A 15,968-nucleotide genomic window follows, 5' to 3' on the forward strand; every position below is an offset into this window, starting at 1 on the left:
AGTACAGACACCACAGGAGACATGCAGGCGCTGCATTACCCTTGGATTACAGCTGTGACTGGTGCTTGGTTGTTGTGACAACCTCAATGCTCCTATGTGATTGGAGAGGTGGGGACAGATAAAGACCTGATAAAGATCTGTAATAGGTCGAAATGTTGTGTATATTGATGTCAGAAAGAACCAGAATTAGCTGCGTTGTACAGTACCATTATATCCTATGGAAACTTGAAACCGCAGTGCAGACGGTGCAGATATTTCCGTGCGGTTTTTGCTGCGGTTTCCAATCCGCAAAGAATTGACATGTCATTATTTTCTGTGGATTCCGCTGCGGTTTGCCATCTCCTCCATTGAGGAGATGATAAACCGCAGGGCAAAACCACAGGCTAATCCGCAGGTCTTTTGACCTGCGGATTTTGCAAAATCCACGCGGAAAAATCCGCAGACCAATCCGCAGCGTGTGCACATAGCCTTATGTTTGCTGAATATTTCCAAGTGGGTTCCTTGGAGGAATTGAATGTGCCTCCAGGTATTGTGTGTTGTCAGCTATCTTTTATTGAATTACTGGCAGCAGCCAGTGTCTGGATGTAATCTTTCAGTGCATAAACCACAGTGTTCAGTAGTGAATGCTGCATGTGTGACCTCGCAGAGTAGGAAGAAATTGAAGGGCCGTCAAAACACAGCTGCTGGTTTGAGCATTGCAGTACCTGGGAATCTGCCTGGGACCAGAAAAAGGTCATCAGCCATGAGGTTCCCCACCCCTGCCCTACAACCTCAATAGCAGTGATTCCCAATTGGGAAACTTAAAAGTCATTAGGAAAAGACTAATCTTAATTTTGTTTTTTGGGGTGGGTGAGGGGGACTCCATGAGGAGCTGCCAGTGATGCCATCAATGTAGTAATTGTATACAGGGCTCTGATACTGATTTTGACTTTCATCTAGGACTCTATGGCAGGGTAGGGGAAAGCATGAGCACGTTGTGCTGTCGAAAAGAAGAAATGATGAGAGAGATGTAATCCACTTTATCAGAGTCTTGTGATGAAAGGTCTAAACTCAAAGGGTAAAATGAGGTGTTTATCAGGCTGAGAACTTCCGAAATATATACTGCTATAGGTTGTTACAATTTTCCATCAAAGAGACAAAGCTTAAGTAATGTCTTCCTCATATCCAATGCTGCACATGTGCGACTGCAGGTACACATTCACCTCATCAGCAGCTTGTGCTTGACGTCTGGGATGATGACAACCGACGATGCATTTCCGTCAATCAGAACGGCAATAACCTTACATCTCCCTTTTCCAGGGATTATGTTATCAATGTGATGGAATCAATAAAATGTCCAAAAATCAACAGTATTTTAACTATTTCCAATAACTCGCTCGATCTATGAACATCGGAATGTTAAAACCACAGAAATGTGAAAATACAGATGATATCTGTGCAGTGTGGTCTATGTAATAATTCATATGCTAGAGGTGGAAGACCTAAAGCTTGAGTAGCCAAAACAAAGGAAAGCTTTTATTTATTTTTTTAAAAAAGCAGAATTTTTTAAATAGAAAAGTTGCTCATGATGACGCCTGCAATAAATGCATTAAAATGTCAGAATCTGCTCTGCAGTTTATTGGGAGTGGGCATGGTTGTTGTCATATACAGGAGATCAAGTTTATTGCCAGAAAATGTTGAATCTAGAAATGCAACCAAGATAGTAATCACGGCACTCCTGTGGATGGTGCCCAAGGAGGATCCTATCCCATACAAAGCTTGAAGAAAACTTATCACTCAGGTAAATGATGAAAGAAGGTAAATTTATTGAGAGCAGGCAATCGAAAATAAAGAAGGCGTTTTGGTCATCCGATGACCTTCATGAGTTAGACAGATTGCTGTGTATATAAGGATACAGGTAACAACAAACGCTCTACACAGAATAATGGACTCCATATATTGCTGCATACAGAACAATGGACCCCATATAATGCTCCATACAGAGCAATGGACCACATACTGTATAATGCTCCATACAGAGCAAAGGACCCCATATAATGCTCCATACAGAGCAATGGACCACATATAATGCTCCATACAGAGCAATGGACCACATACTGTATAATGCTCCATACAGAACAATGGACCCCATATAATGCTCCATACAGAATAGGCCCCATATTATAACCAATACAGTATATGATGGGCACCATATAATACTCCAGTGTATGATGGGCCCCATATATTGCTCCAAACAGTATGGGCCCCATATAATGCTTCATATATAATTGACCTCATATAGTGCTCCATATGTAATTGGCCCCATAAGATGCTCCAAACAACATTAAAAAAAAAAAAAAAATACTCACCTCTCCATGCTGGCCACTATTCTGCTCCTGAATCCTCAGTGTCGCCGTCTTCCGGCTCTCTGCACTGTGACTGTTCAGGCTGCCCAGACGTGATGTCATCGCGCCCTCGGACCTGAAACATCAGGAGATGCTGTGGAGCAGGGAGAGGTAAGTATCGCAAGTGCAGGGGCCTGGAGCAAGCGGGATCCACTTGCAAGCACCAGCCCTCATAGTGCGCCGATGTCCCTGACAGCGAGTGGGCCCCCACCTGCTCAGGGCCCCGACACTTGCCCGGGTGCTGACGCCGGCCTTGGACTGAAACGCCTTCTTTGTTTTCAATTGCCTGCATATAGAAATGAAAATGCCTAGATAGCAGGTCGGAATTTTATTTTGAAACTTTAAAGGGTTGGTCCAAAGGCAAAAATAAATTTTATCTAAATACCTATCAACTTGATGCCATAATCTAATATACTTGCTTTAAAATTTCCCTTCTATACCAATTTCCCTTCACTATACTATCTGTTAGTCTATTTTTTTCTTTTTACTTCCTGTCTGATGACGATTAATTTCAGGGCCCTCAGTGCATCCTGAGATACTTAAAGCATTATGAGCGCAAAGGTCAGAGGTTGCCATAACTGTCAAAACCTCTGCCCCTTCCCTAAAACGAAGCATCATCAGTGACGCTCCTTTCGGGGCAGGGCTGGTCCCTGTGATGTGCACAGTGATAGCGCCCGCTGTCTTGTTGGATCAGATCTGCAGAAATGATCCGGCAACAAACAGAGCAGTGTCAGAATACCAGGCAAGTAGGAGATTAGAGCTACCCCTGCAGATGACATCACTGATCTCCACCAGATATTGTAACACCATTGTGATGCCAGCTCATTACTACAGATTTGAGCCAACAAGAAAGTGGGTGCTGTCACTGTGCACAGCGCAGAGATCAGGCCCTGAACGGAGCATCACTGATGATGCTTTGTTTCAGGGAGTGGCAGGGGCTGTGACAGTGACCACAGTCTATGTCTACTGCTCTGATGACGCTTTTAGTATCCAGCATGAACTGGGGGGGTCTCAAACAAAGCATCATCAGACAGGTAGATAGCGTACTTAGGGAAGAATAAAACATTTTTCAAGCAAGTATATTAGAAAATATCTTAGATTATGGCATCAAATAGATAGCGATTTAGATAAAATTTACTTTTGCCTTTGGACCACCCCTTTAAGGCTTTATTCACACATCTGTATTTAAACGCTAACGTGAAAAAATGGTACTTGTATCATTAGTGTGTGTGGTCAGTGTGCTCGTTTTTGTTATGCGTGTATGGTCAGAGTGTCTGTTTTTGTCATCAGTCTGTCATTCTTGTGTCCATTCAGTGATGACCATTAGTGTCATCTGTGTTTTTCGCAGAGAAATAAATAAATGACAAAACTTCTATACTTTGCAATAATAAATGCATATGGCACATATAGGTGCTTCTCACTAAATTAGAATATCATCAAAAGTTAATTTCAGTTCTTCAATACAAAAAGTGAAACTCATATTATTGTCAAGAGCAGGATGAGAGACACCAGACCCAACGATGCAGACGAGCTGAAGGCTGCTATCAAAGCAACCTGGGCTTCCATAACACCTCAGCAGTGCCACAGGCTGATCGCCTCCATGCCAAGCCGCATAGATGCAGTAATTGATGCCAAAGGAGCCCCGACCAAGTATTGAGTGCATTTACTGAACATACATTTCAGTAGGCCAACATTTTGGATTTTAAAATCATTTTTCAAGCTGGTGTTATTATTATTTGTTATTATAGCGCCACTTATTCCATGGTGCTTTACATGTGAGGCGGGTTATACACACTAAATACAAGTACAGTAATATTAAACAATACAAGTCACGACTGGTACATGATGAGAGAGGACCCTGCCCGCGAGGGCTCACAATCTACTAAGAGATGGGTGAGGATACAGTAGGTGAGGGTAGAGCTGATCGTGCAGCGGTTTGGTGGATCGGTGGTTACTGCAGGTTGTAGGCTTGTCGGAAGAGGTAGGTCTTCAGGTTGTTTTTGAAGGTTTCCATGGTAGGCGAGAGTCTGATATGTTGTGGTAGAGAGATCCAGAGTAGAGGGGAAGCGCGAGATAAATCCTGTATGCGATTGTAGGAAGAGGAGATAAGAGGAGAGTAGAGAAGATCTTGTGAGGATCAGAGGTTGCGTGCAGGTAAGTACCAGGAGACGAGGTCACAGATGTATGGAGGGCACAGGTTTTGTATGTCATGGTTAGGGTTTTGAACTGGAGTCTTTGGTGTGAGGCAGCGCTGTCATTTACTTAGGGGATTCTCGCTTGCAGCGAACAAAAAACAGATCCGGCACGGATTTTCCATCAAAAGAATACAGTCCTTGCGGTTTATTCACCATCATAAACCATTACAGCAACAGACAGTTCATTTCACCAGCATAATCTGTATAGCGTCCATTACAGAATTTCCCGCTGTTAGCAGTGTTCTACTGTCACATAGGCTATGCAGCATTCAATGTGCAGGCTTCCTAGCCTCAAGTTATCTCACCCACGTCAGGGTCTCCGCATGGTTCCTTCATTCAGGCTGCAGACGTCCATATCCCTCCAGGGAACTCTCAAGCTCTGGCAGCCATTACACACACAGCCTGTTCGCCAGGAGACACTGGACCTTCCGCTCTGGACCAACCAGGTCCCTGCATTCACCCCTTGTGACTCACTCTGGCCACATTATATCGTTCGCAGCCACGCCCACTGGGTCACATGACTCTGACCTCATCACAGGTCCTTCACACCCTCACATAGTCTTTTACTACAGGCATTTTCAGACACACTCCTGGGTGGGTTTGTAGGTAACTGGCCCGCCCAACTCCCAAGTTACCTAGAGACTTCTCCCTTATACCTTGAAATAACACCTCAGCAATACCATTGCTGATCAATAGGCATAACTAAGTCTCCATCTCAAAGCCACCCCCTTTGAGATACACAACCATCCTTCAGGATTCTGCCACTCATCCTCTCCCTTGGAACCTCCACACAGCACCCCCTAGTGGACATAGTGGTTACTACACCACATTGGGTAATGGGGAGCCAGTGCAGGGATTGACAGAGGGGAGAGTGTTAGACTATGTGCACACACTACGGTTTTTGCCGCAGCAGTTCTGCAGACAGTGTACAGTAGCATGTTAACCTATGTGATTTACAATCTGCTGTGCACACGCTGCAGATTTTTAACTGCGGAAAAGCTGCGGTTTTGAATCCACAGAAAGAAATGACATGTCACTTCTTTTCTGCGGATTCTGCTGCGGTTTACCATCTCCTCCACTGTAGAGGTGATAAACCGCAGGTCATTTTACCTGCGGTTTTACCTGCGGTTCAGCAGATATAAATCCGCAGACCAATCCGCAGCGTGTGCACATAGCCTAATAAAGTATTCCAATTTACTGAGATAATGACTTTTGGGTTTTCATTGGCTGTAAGCCACAATCATCAACATTAACAGAAATAAACACGTGAAATAGCTCACTCTGTGTGTAATGACTCTATATAATATATTTCACTTTTTGTATTGAAGAACTGAAATAAATTAACTTTTTGATGATATTTTAATTTTGTGAGAATTACCTGGTAGATGCCATCCGTGTGCTGCATGTTTTTCATGGACCCATAGACTTGTATTGGCACTTTCCAATCATGATGCCGGAAAAAATAGACATGTCTCCATGTGTTTTGCGTGGACACACGGTCTATGAAAAAACAGAACATGTATGTGTAACACGGATGTGTGAATGAGGCTTACTACAGACCAAAATGCAATAAATTTAAGAGGCTTTTAAAAATAAAACCAAAAACGTGAATTTATCCCAGCAAACATCATTATGTATGAAACGTCAGTCTTAAATCAGATCTGTAACATCACTGGAAAAAACATGGGCCGCACAATAAAATATTCTACATTGATCTATGGCGGCTCAACAAAATGTACAAAACTGAACAAGAGGCTCTTAGTTAACATTTTGATCAGAATGTATAAGCTCACTGTCACGTCACGGCTAACCTCTCAGGGGTCTCTGACCTGTCAGGCATTGTGCCATGCGGCTATACATGCCACAGCAACACCGTGCCAGCAGTGGGAACAACCCAAGTGTCCCCCAGCACTCATCCTATAAGGCAAAGCCCCCGAGGTTCCAGGTCGCACCACTACACGGGCACAGCACCAATATTTCACAAGTGTATTCAATCTCCACAACCCAGGCTGACTGACAGTTGCAGCTTGTACTGTACTCTTTGATTCCCCCTTTTTTGGCTGCAATATTCTTAGTAGGGGTTTTTGTGATCTATATTTGAGTTATTCTATTTACTTATCCCATTGTGCAGGGAATCTCAGTGTCTAAGGTGGATTATTTGTAGCAATTAGTGATGAACGAACGTTCTCGGATAAAGTGTTATCTGATCATGCTTTGGTGCTAACCGAGTGACTTTGGCGTGATCGAGTAATATGTTCAGGTCCCCGCGGCTGCATGTCTCATGGCTGTTTGACATTCACAACACATGCAGGGATTGTCTGTTAGGGACGATCCTACTGACATAGTCCCTTCAAAGGAAATCTGTCGGCACAGAATGACTGTTCAAACAATGTCCCGCTGCTCGATGCTTCATGGCGAGGCCAATGATTCATATACCCCTTCCAACCTGCTTGGTTTTCCTCTATCTGCACCCTTATTTGATTGACAGCTCTGGCTTAATAGGATCAGAGAAGGGTGGAGATAGATGGAACCCAAGCAGGTTGGAAGGGGGTATATGAATCATTGGCCTCGCCATGAAGCTCTGAGCGCTTGTACTTAGGCTGAACTGTCATTCTGTGCTGACAGAGTCCCTTTAAATGCCCTTGTCAAAAACAGCAACATCTTAGGCCTTTTTCACAATTCAGTCTTTTGACATCAGTTGAAATCTGACGTTTTTAGAAAAAAACAGATCTGCCATTTTTTTTGGCGGAATCCATTTTTTTCCCATAGACTAACATTAGTGACAGATTGCGACGGATGGTTGTCCGTTGCATCCGGTTTTTGACGGATGTCACAATTTTGGCGTCCGCCGTCTGGAGTGGACGGACATTGAAAAGCCAACGGATTCCGCTTTTTTTATGCTGAGCATGCCCGGAAGAGTTTCCATTCATGTAATTTAACCCCAAAAGTCGTTCTGGCACCGAAAAGATCTCTTTCTCTCATTTTCAGAGTTCTGTTCCTTTACGTTTCATACACTGGCGGTTGCGGCGGATCCGTCCAAAAAAAGGATCCGGTGCATCTGTTTTTTACAAGGCGGAAACGGAGCCGTTTTTTCACACTTTGACGGTTTGCAACTGACGTCAAATGACTGAAGTGTGAAAGAGGCCTTAGGGGTCAGAGCGCTGTGATCGGAGCTACACTTAGGTGTGGGACGCAGCAGACACTGGCGCTGTGTAGAGGGAGCTCTGGAACTGCTCTATACTGTGCACACAGTCATATGCAGCAGGCACAGTGACCTTGCCGGGTTTCCCTGGGTGCTGGCCTTGCTGCTCACATGTCACCCCAGGGTGGCATATCTATAAATGAGAGCTTCTGGCAGCCCTGAAGAGGTGGGCGCTGTGATCTGGGGCAGACCCGCTGTACCTGTAGAGGTGAGCGCTGTGATCGGGGGCAGACCCGCTGTACCTGTAGAGGTGAGCGCTGTGATCTGGGGCAGACCCCCTGTACCTGTAGAGGTGAGCGCTGTGATCTGGGGCAGACCCCCTGTACCTGTAGAGGTGAGCGCTGTGATCTGGGGCAGACCCCCTGTACCTGTAGAGGTGAGCGCTGTGATCTGGGGCAGACCCCCTGTACCTGTAGAGGTGAGCGCTGTGATCTGGGGCAGACCCGCTGTACCTGTAGAGGTGAGCGCTGTGATCGGGGGCAGACCCCCTGTACCTGTAGAGGTGAGCGCTGTGATCGGGGGCAGACCCGCTGTACCTGTAGAGGTGAGCGCTGTGATCTGGGGCAGACCCGCTGTACCTGTAGAGGTGAGCGCTGTGATCTGGGGCAGACCCCCTGTACCTGTAGAGGTGAGCGCTGTGATCGGGGGCAGACCCGCTGTACCTGTAGAGGTGAGCGCTGTGATCTGGGGCAGACCCCCTGTACCTGTAGAGGTGAGCGCTGTGATCGGGGGCAGACCCGCTGTACCTGTAGAGGTGAGCGCTGTGATCGGGGGCAGACCCCCTGTACCTGTAGAGGTGAGCGCTGTGATCGGGGGCAGACCCGCTGTACCTGTAGAGGTGAGCGCTGTGATCGGGGGCAGACCCCCTGTACCTGTAGAGGTGAGCGCTGTGATCTGGGGCAGACCCCCTGTACCTGTAGAGGTGAGCGCTGTGATCTGGGGCAGACCCCCTGTACCTGTAGAGGTGAGCGCTGTGATCTGGGGCAGACCCCCTGTACCTGTAGAGGTGGGCGCTGTGATCTGGGGCAGACCCGCTGTACCTGTAGAGGTGAGCGCTGTGATCGGGGGCAGACCCCCTGTACCTGTAGAGGTGAGCGCTGTGATCGGGGGCAGACCCCCTGTACCTGTAGAGGTGAGCGCTGTGATCGGGGGCAGACCCCCTGTACCTGTAGAGGTGAGCGCTGTGATCGGGGGCAGACCCCCTGTACCTGTAGAGGTGAGCGCTGTGATCTGGGGCAGACCCCCTGTACCTGTAGAGGTGGGCGCTGTGATCTGGGGCAGACCCGCTGTACCTGTAGAGGTGAGCGCTGTGATCTGGGGCAGACCCCCTGTACCTGTAGAGGTGAGCGCTGTGATCTGGGGCAGACCCCCTGTACCTGTAGAGGTGAGCGCTGTGATCGGGGGCAGACCCCCTGTACCTGTAGAGGTGAGCGCTGTGATCGGGGGCAGACCCCCTGTACCTGTAGAGGTGAGCGCTGTGATCGGGGGCAGACCCCCTGTACCTGTAGAGGTGAGCGCTGTGATCGGGGGCAGACCCCCTGTACCTGTAGAGGTGAGCGATGTGATCGGGGGCAGACCCCCTGTACCTGTAGAGGTGAGCGCTGTGATCTGGGGCAGACCCCCTGTACCTGTAGAGGTCGGCACTGTGATCTGGGGCAGACCCCCTGTACCTGTAGAGGTCGGCACTGTGATCTGGGGCAGACCCCCTGTACCTGTAGAGGTGGGCGCTGTGATCTGGGGCAGACCCGCTGTACCTGTCCGCAGGGTGTGGTGGTCTCTTAGTTTACTAGTAATTGGGACAGCCGCGGTCACGTTGGAGATGTCTCCTGTAAACCGCATGTCGACAACCGCAGAGCAGCCCACACTTGTGTTATGTCACATACACGGCGCGGTATGTGCGCACTCCCCACAGTCACCACATACAGTGCAGCCGCGCTCCCCACTGTCACCACATACAGTGCAGCCGCGCTCCCCACAGTCACCACATACAGTGCAGCCGCGCTCCCCACAGTCACCACATACAGTGCAGCCGCGCTCCCCACTGTCACCACATACAGTGCAGCCGCGCTCCCCACAGCTTAGTGTCAGTGACGCAACCAGCGGCACCATGGTATTTAAGGACACAGCTGTAACCCCTCCCCCTCTCTAATCCTAGCCAATAATACACAACTGCCGGGCGGAAAGCTGTGACGTCAACTACTCGCGTCATGAGAAGACTCCAGTGAAAGCGAGGCTTGGGCCGCACGAAGCATTTCCTGATGCCGTACAATTGCGAAGTAGCCACGTCAGCCCATAGCGCGGTGACGTCAGAGGCTGTGCTGCCTGCAGTCATGTGACTTGTCTGATGACAGCAGATGGACGTAGATGAGGCTTTTCTCTCAGTCGGGGAGTTCGGCTGGTGCCAGAAGCGGCTGACAGGGTTCCTGGTCCTGCTGCAGGTCGGTCCTGTCGTGTGTGACAGTAGTGGCGTCATAAGGCTGTAGACATGCGCACTGCTTCCCTCACAGAGCTCACTGAGGGTCTCCTCCAGGGTGAGGGCTCATCAGAAGTGATGGCAGCCAGATCCACAGGTGTTTGTGTGCTGTGAGCGGGGGCCGAGCTGTGCCACTGTGTCATCCAGCCCCCGACTACGCGGTGACACCCAGCGTATGCCGCACACAGTCACCGCACAGCGTCCTGCAGTTGCGACCTGACGCCCCCTTACCATGATGGCCCACAGCTAACCTGCGCCAGTCAGTGCGGCTGCACCCTATACTGTGGAGAGGCCGCTCACTCCCCGCAGGGCACTGATAAAGCTGCCATACACTGTTCCTGCCTCTCTGGTCCAGAAGTGATGATGACGTTTAGTCACCTGACCACTGATCGTCTGCAGGGTCAGGTGACTGACTAGAATGATCTTATCACTTCCCGTCCATCAGTCGCTTGACGCTGCAGCCAGTCAGTGGCCGCCATCACTTCAGGTCCCAGTGAAGACCACCAGAGCACCGCTAGGAGTTTAAGAGGTTGAGGATCATCTATTTCCTTTTGTTATGATCCTTTCCTTTGGGCAGTTTTACAAAAGGAGTAGAAAATCCTTTACAGGAGATAAGTCCCCATTAGTGATGTCTGACACTGGCTTACTCCCCTCTCCTCATTGATAACACACACTGTCTCTGCAAAGCCTAGTGTCAATGTGCCTCTGTACGAGGGACCAGAAGTCATAGCTATTCACTGACCGCTATCTTATAGGGGTTGTCCGTTGCTATGATATTGATTAATGAAGCACTCCTCCTCCTCCCATTAACATTTTTATCTTCTTCATTTATTGCAATCATCATTTTATAGCACTGTGTACTTACATTTGCTCATTTTGCTGTTCCCCGGCAGCATGTGCTGAAGCCGGCTGTCATCATTCTCCCCTGCTCTGCCGGCGAGCAGAGGAGAACGATGAGCGTTATCTTAAAGTCTGAATGACAGCAGGTGGGACCTTTAGGGACTCTTACCCCCATGATCCGACACCTGCTTCCGCTAATAACCGTGACAGGAGGTGCGGATGATCGGGGAAAGGAGTGTATAGGGGTTGCCAAATAGGTAGCTGAATAGGCAACAATAGAAAAAGTGCAAAATTAGTGCATAAAGACAAGACAAAAAAGTGACAAGTGCATTTAGAGTATCTCACTATCTGTCCCCTGTATCTGTTCACCTTCCTGTCAGCGGAGGTTGGCACCCTACTGGTCAGCGGAATGGCGCCCCCGCTCCACGACGGCTCACCCTAGAAATGCCCTAATAAGGCCTTAGACCCAATGCCGGGTGGCATAACAATATAAATGGAAGGCAAAAAAAAGGAAAAGATGGTCCTTATTGCATCAATAAATAAACATTGTTGATAACAAATAGAGGTATACTCAAATTTTGATGCAGGATAGGCGAAAAACCTCAACGCGTTTCTCCCAACAGGATCATCAGGAGGTAGATAGATGGATGCTATGTGGAGGAATGAACAAACACCCCCTGTATATATAGCCTAAATGGCCAATAGACGCCCACTTCCTGTATGCTCTAGAGGTCACAGGAGCTAATTACCATGATGAGTTGGAAACAATATGTTCAAAACAGACCTCATACTCCAAGGTGGACACCGGTTTGTGCTCTATCACCAAAAACTGACCCCATTAGGTAGCCAGCTGATCCATCATCAGTCAGTTCATAGTAGCGGCACCGTCACTCAGCATTGAACCTGCGCTCCAACTCACACCCACACACCTGGGCATTAGCTAAAAATATTCATGGCATACTGAATCATAAGCGCACCTGTGTACACTTTGATGTACTCCACAGCCATAACGGTAAATCAGCGTGCGTTCCATAGACCACGCTGTGCTGAATGAATGTGCGTTCCACAGGGCTTGCCACTACTTCCGGTTTGAGACGACGCATGCTCAGTGTAGGGGTGAAGACAGCGCAAGTCGCTGTATTAGAGAGACGTGCATTCCAACTGGCTTGCCGCTACTTCCTGTCCTGGGCGGCGCATGCTCTGTGCAGAAGGGGAGAAGGTCCACGCTCTAATTGAACATGAGTTGTCATGACAGCGCCCAAACTCCCAACCTCTGCCACACTGCGCTTGCCCCCAGTGACATCACATAATGGGCGCTATGATTTTATCCTCTTGTGATTGAATTCTTCCCCCTCTCACAAAGCCATATTGAGTGGCCAATAAAGTGAACAGCCCTATGTGTGCAGCCAGGACGGCAAATACATCTCACTGCCCAAGTGTTCAAAGCCACATAGGGCTATGTCTGCACAACCCGGATGTTATATATCCAATGAGCATATACCAAATAATTATATCCATCATACTGTAATACCGTAGATAACCTTATAATCACAAATGGAAAGGGAAGACAAGAGGAAGGGGGTAATTGAAACATTATTACATTAAAGGTATAAATTAACACTCAAAAAAATATTTTTTTTATATACGGTATATATATAAATCTCGCACAATAATTTGTGCATCCCATGGCAGCAGGAAATATTTGGTTTAGCACGACATAGCCCACCGACATTATGACGCCTATAGAATGTATTGCCGCTTATAAAAAATAGGCATAGGATAACCCCTCATTTAGGCCTTTTGGTGCCATGGACTCCAGGCGCATTCTCTGTGTAACACTAACTTGGTGATAGAGCACAAACCGGTGTCCACCTTGGAGTATGAGGTCTGTTTTGAACATATTGTTTCCAACTCATCATGGTAATTAGCTCCTGTGACCTCTAGAGCATACAAGAAGTGGGCGTCTATTGGCCATTTAGGCTATATATACAGGGGGTGTTTGTTCATTCCTCCACATAGCATACCTCCTGATGATCCTGTTGGGAGAAACGCGTTGAGGTTTTTCGCCTATCCTGCATCAAAATTTGAGTATCCCTCTATTTGTTATCAACAATGTTTATTTATTGATGCAATAAGAACCATCTTTTCCTTTTTTTTGCCTTCCGTTTATATTGTTATGCCACCCGGCATTGGGTCTAAGGCCTTATTAGGGCATTTCTAGGGTGAGCCGTTGTGGAGCGGGGGCGCCATTCCGCTGACCAGTAGGGTGCCAACCTCCGCTGACAGGAAGGTGAACAGATACAGGGGACAGATAGTGAGATACTCTAAATGCACTTGTCACTTTTTTGTCTTGTCTTTATGCACTAATTTTGCACTTTTTCTATTGTTGCCTATTCAGCTACCTATTTGGCAACCCCTATACACTCCTTTCCTGAGTAATTGATTGATCATTTGTGGCACGTGCTCAGGGTTATTCAGGAGCTTTAGGGTACAGCCGTCGTGGAACGGGGGCGCCAACCTCCGTTGTTAGGCATCTTTGATATCAGGACCCTATTGTAGGGCATAATAGGTGACACGATTGTGTGGTTGTATTGTCTACGATTTAGGCTTCATTAAAGGTTTGATTTTATGTATATCTACATCCACTAAGTGCTGTAAGGGTCCCTGTTATATTTAAGTTAAGTTGTTTGACCTTACTAATGTTAATTATTGTCTTGAGAATTTATTCCACAGCCCTCACCTGCTCTCGTTCTCCTCTGCTCGCCGGCAGAGCAGGGGAGAATGATGACAGCTGGCTTCAGCACCTGCTACCGGAGAACAGCGCTTACTGTAGCGCTTCTTCCCCAGCGGCTGTCCGTGTGGTACTGATGCGGCACACGGTTGCCACATGTACACACAAGTACACGGATATGTCCTGTACCGGAAATAAACTGACGTGTGAAATAGGCCTAACACAGCGATCTCTGCTGTTTTCATACCTCCCGTTTCTTTAGGGATTGTAGAGCTGGCGTACCTCAGCCGTTCTTGGATGATTCTTTAGCCCTACCTCCCATGGTCAGCATCTAGATAGGACTATTCCTGATTATCGTAAGTCCTGAAAGGCCAAGATGAGAATAGCCCTTTAATTGTAACCGTTCTGCATATCCTATAATTGTAGTCTGCTTTTAGGGGAGAGTCTGACGACCGTACATCTCTGACGTGGAACGCATCGCAACGCATGGACTGGCTGGCAGCTCTCCTCACCGGAGTGTATTCCTGTGCAGCTCGGGTCAGGGAGAGCTGACAGCCAGGCCGAGCATCTCGTTGCTATCCTTACGAAATTGGTCGTTTTTAATTTTGAAATGTATGAATTACTACATAAATTACACAAGAAATGTATTTGTAAAGAAAGCAATAATTGGCAAATCTCATTAAAGGGAACCGGTCACCATAAAAATGCCGTCCAATCTGTAGGGCCCATGTTATAGAGCAGGAGGAGTGGGGAAGATTGATGTATAGTTTAGTGCCAAAATATTCAGTATAACCTGTGATTTTATCATTTAGTCCTCTGCTCTTTCTGGGATTTTTGGTCCAGTGGGCGGTCCTGTCAGTGACTGACAGCTATCTGTGTGATCACTTATACAAAGGAAGCTGTCAGTCACTGATAGGACCGTAAATCCCAGAAAGAGCAGAGAACGCTGAATCTCACTCACAAATCCATAAATCAGTCTTCACCCACTCCTCCTGCTCTGTAACATGCTGCCTGCAGATTGAACGGCATTTTCAAGGTGATCCGTTCTTTTTAACCCTTTAGTGATTAGGCCAAATTTTTAATTCTGACCAGTGTCACTTTATGGGGTAATAACTCTGGAACGCTTCAACAAATCCCAGTGATTTTGAGAATGTTTTTTCGTGGCACATGATTATTTCTGATAATGGTAAATTTAGGTCGATATGTTTTGTGTTTATTTATAGAAAATATCAGAAATTTGAAAAACTTGACATTTTCAAACTTTGAATGATTATCCCTTTAATTCAGATAGTCATACCACAGAAAACCATTAATAAATAACATTTCCCTGTTATAGACCTGGCTAGTCATTGCTTGCGTTGAGAAACATGTGATGGTGTCTCCGCGGCTGTTGATTTACATGCTTTTGCATATTTCCCATAAGGGATGGGGGCAATGCTCTAGATCACTGCGTTGAGAAACATGTGATGGTGTCTCCGCAGTGTTGGATGTTGATCTCCATGAGGTCACTCATCCTTATGTTCATAGCCTTTCACTAGGCATTGCTCCTACTAGCCAGTTTCCTACTCCACACTGATGAGGGGCAATACCCCGAAACAGCTGTCTGTGGATGGATACCATGTTTTGGCATAGGTGGTTTCCTTTATTGGAGACTGCCCTTCCCGTGGTTGTTCCTTCCCGGGGAAAGACCTGGCTAGTCATTGCTTGCGTTGAGAAACATGTGATGGTGTCTCCGCGGCTGTTGATTTACATGCTTTTGCATATTTCCCATAAGGGATGGGGGCAATGCTCTAGATCACTGCGTTGAGAAACATGTGATGGTGTCTCCGCAGTGTTGGATGTTGATCTCCATGAGGTCACTCATCCTTATGTTCATAGCCTTTCACTAGGCATTGCTCCTACTAGCCAGTTTCCTACTCCACACTGATGAGGGGCAATACCCCGAAACAGCTGTCTGTGGATGGATACCATGTTTTGGCATAGGTGGTTTCCTTTATTGGAGACTGCCCTTCCCGTGGTTGTTCCTTCCCGGGGAAAGACCTGGCTAGTCATTGCTTGCGTTGAGAAACATGTGATGGTGTCTCCGCGGCTGTTGATTTACATGCTTTTGCATATTTCCCATAAGGGATGGGGGCAATGCTCT

General features: G+C 47.3%; 1 protein-coding gene across 6 annotated transcripts in view; it reads left to right on the forward strand.

Moving 5' to 3' along the window:
* The window catches only part of LOC141051266 (solute carrier family 22 member 15-like), a 353,709-nt gene that overhangs the window by 52,368 nt on the left and 285,373 nt on the right, over positions 1 to 15,968 (forward strand). For 2 of the 6 annotated variants that reach the window (XR_012220613.1, XM_073548126.1), the window contains exon 1: positions 9,936 to 10,219. The exons of 1 other annotated variant lie outside the window; for it this stretch is intronic. Coding sequence is in view for 4 of the 5 variants with exons in the window: in XM_073548126.1 (XP_073404227.1) it covers positions 10,136 to 10,219 (84 nt within the window). In the remaining variant the exon portion in view is untranslated. Of the gene's footprint in view, positions 1 to 9,933; positions 10,220 to 15,968 lie in introns of those variants that run through there. 3 more of the 6 variants (XM_073548124.1, XM_073548127.1, XM_073548123.1) reach the window with 3 other exon arrangements.

Source organism: Dendrobates tinctorius, unplaced genomic scaffold (genome assembly GCF_039654945.1).
Source record: "Dendrobates tinctorius isolate UK_male_01 unplaced genomic scaffold, ASM3965494v1 ptg000156l, whole genome shotgun sequence".
Taxonomy (NCBI): domain Eukaryota; kingdom Metazoa; phylum Chordata; class Amphibia; order Anura; family Dendrobatidae; genus Dendrobates; species Dendrobates tinctorius.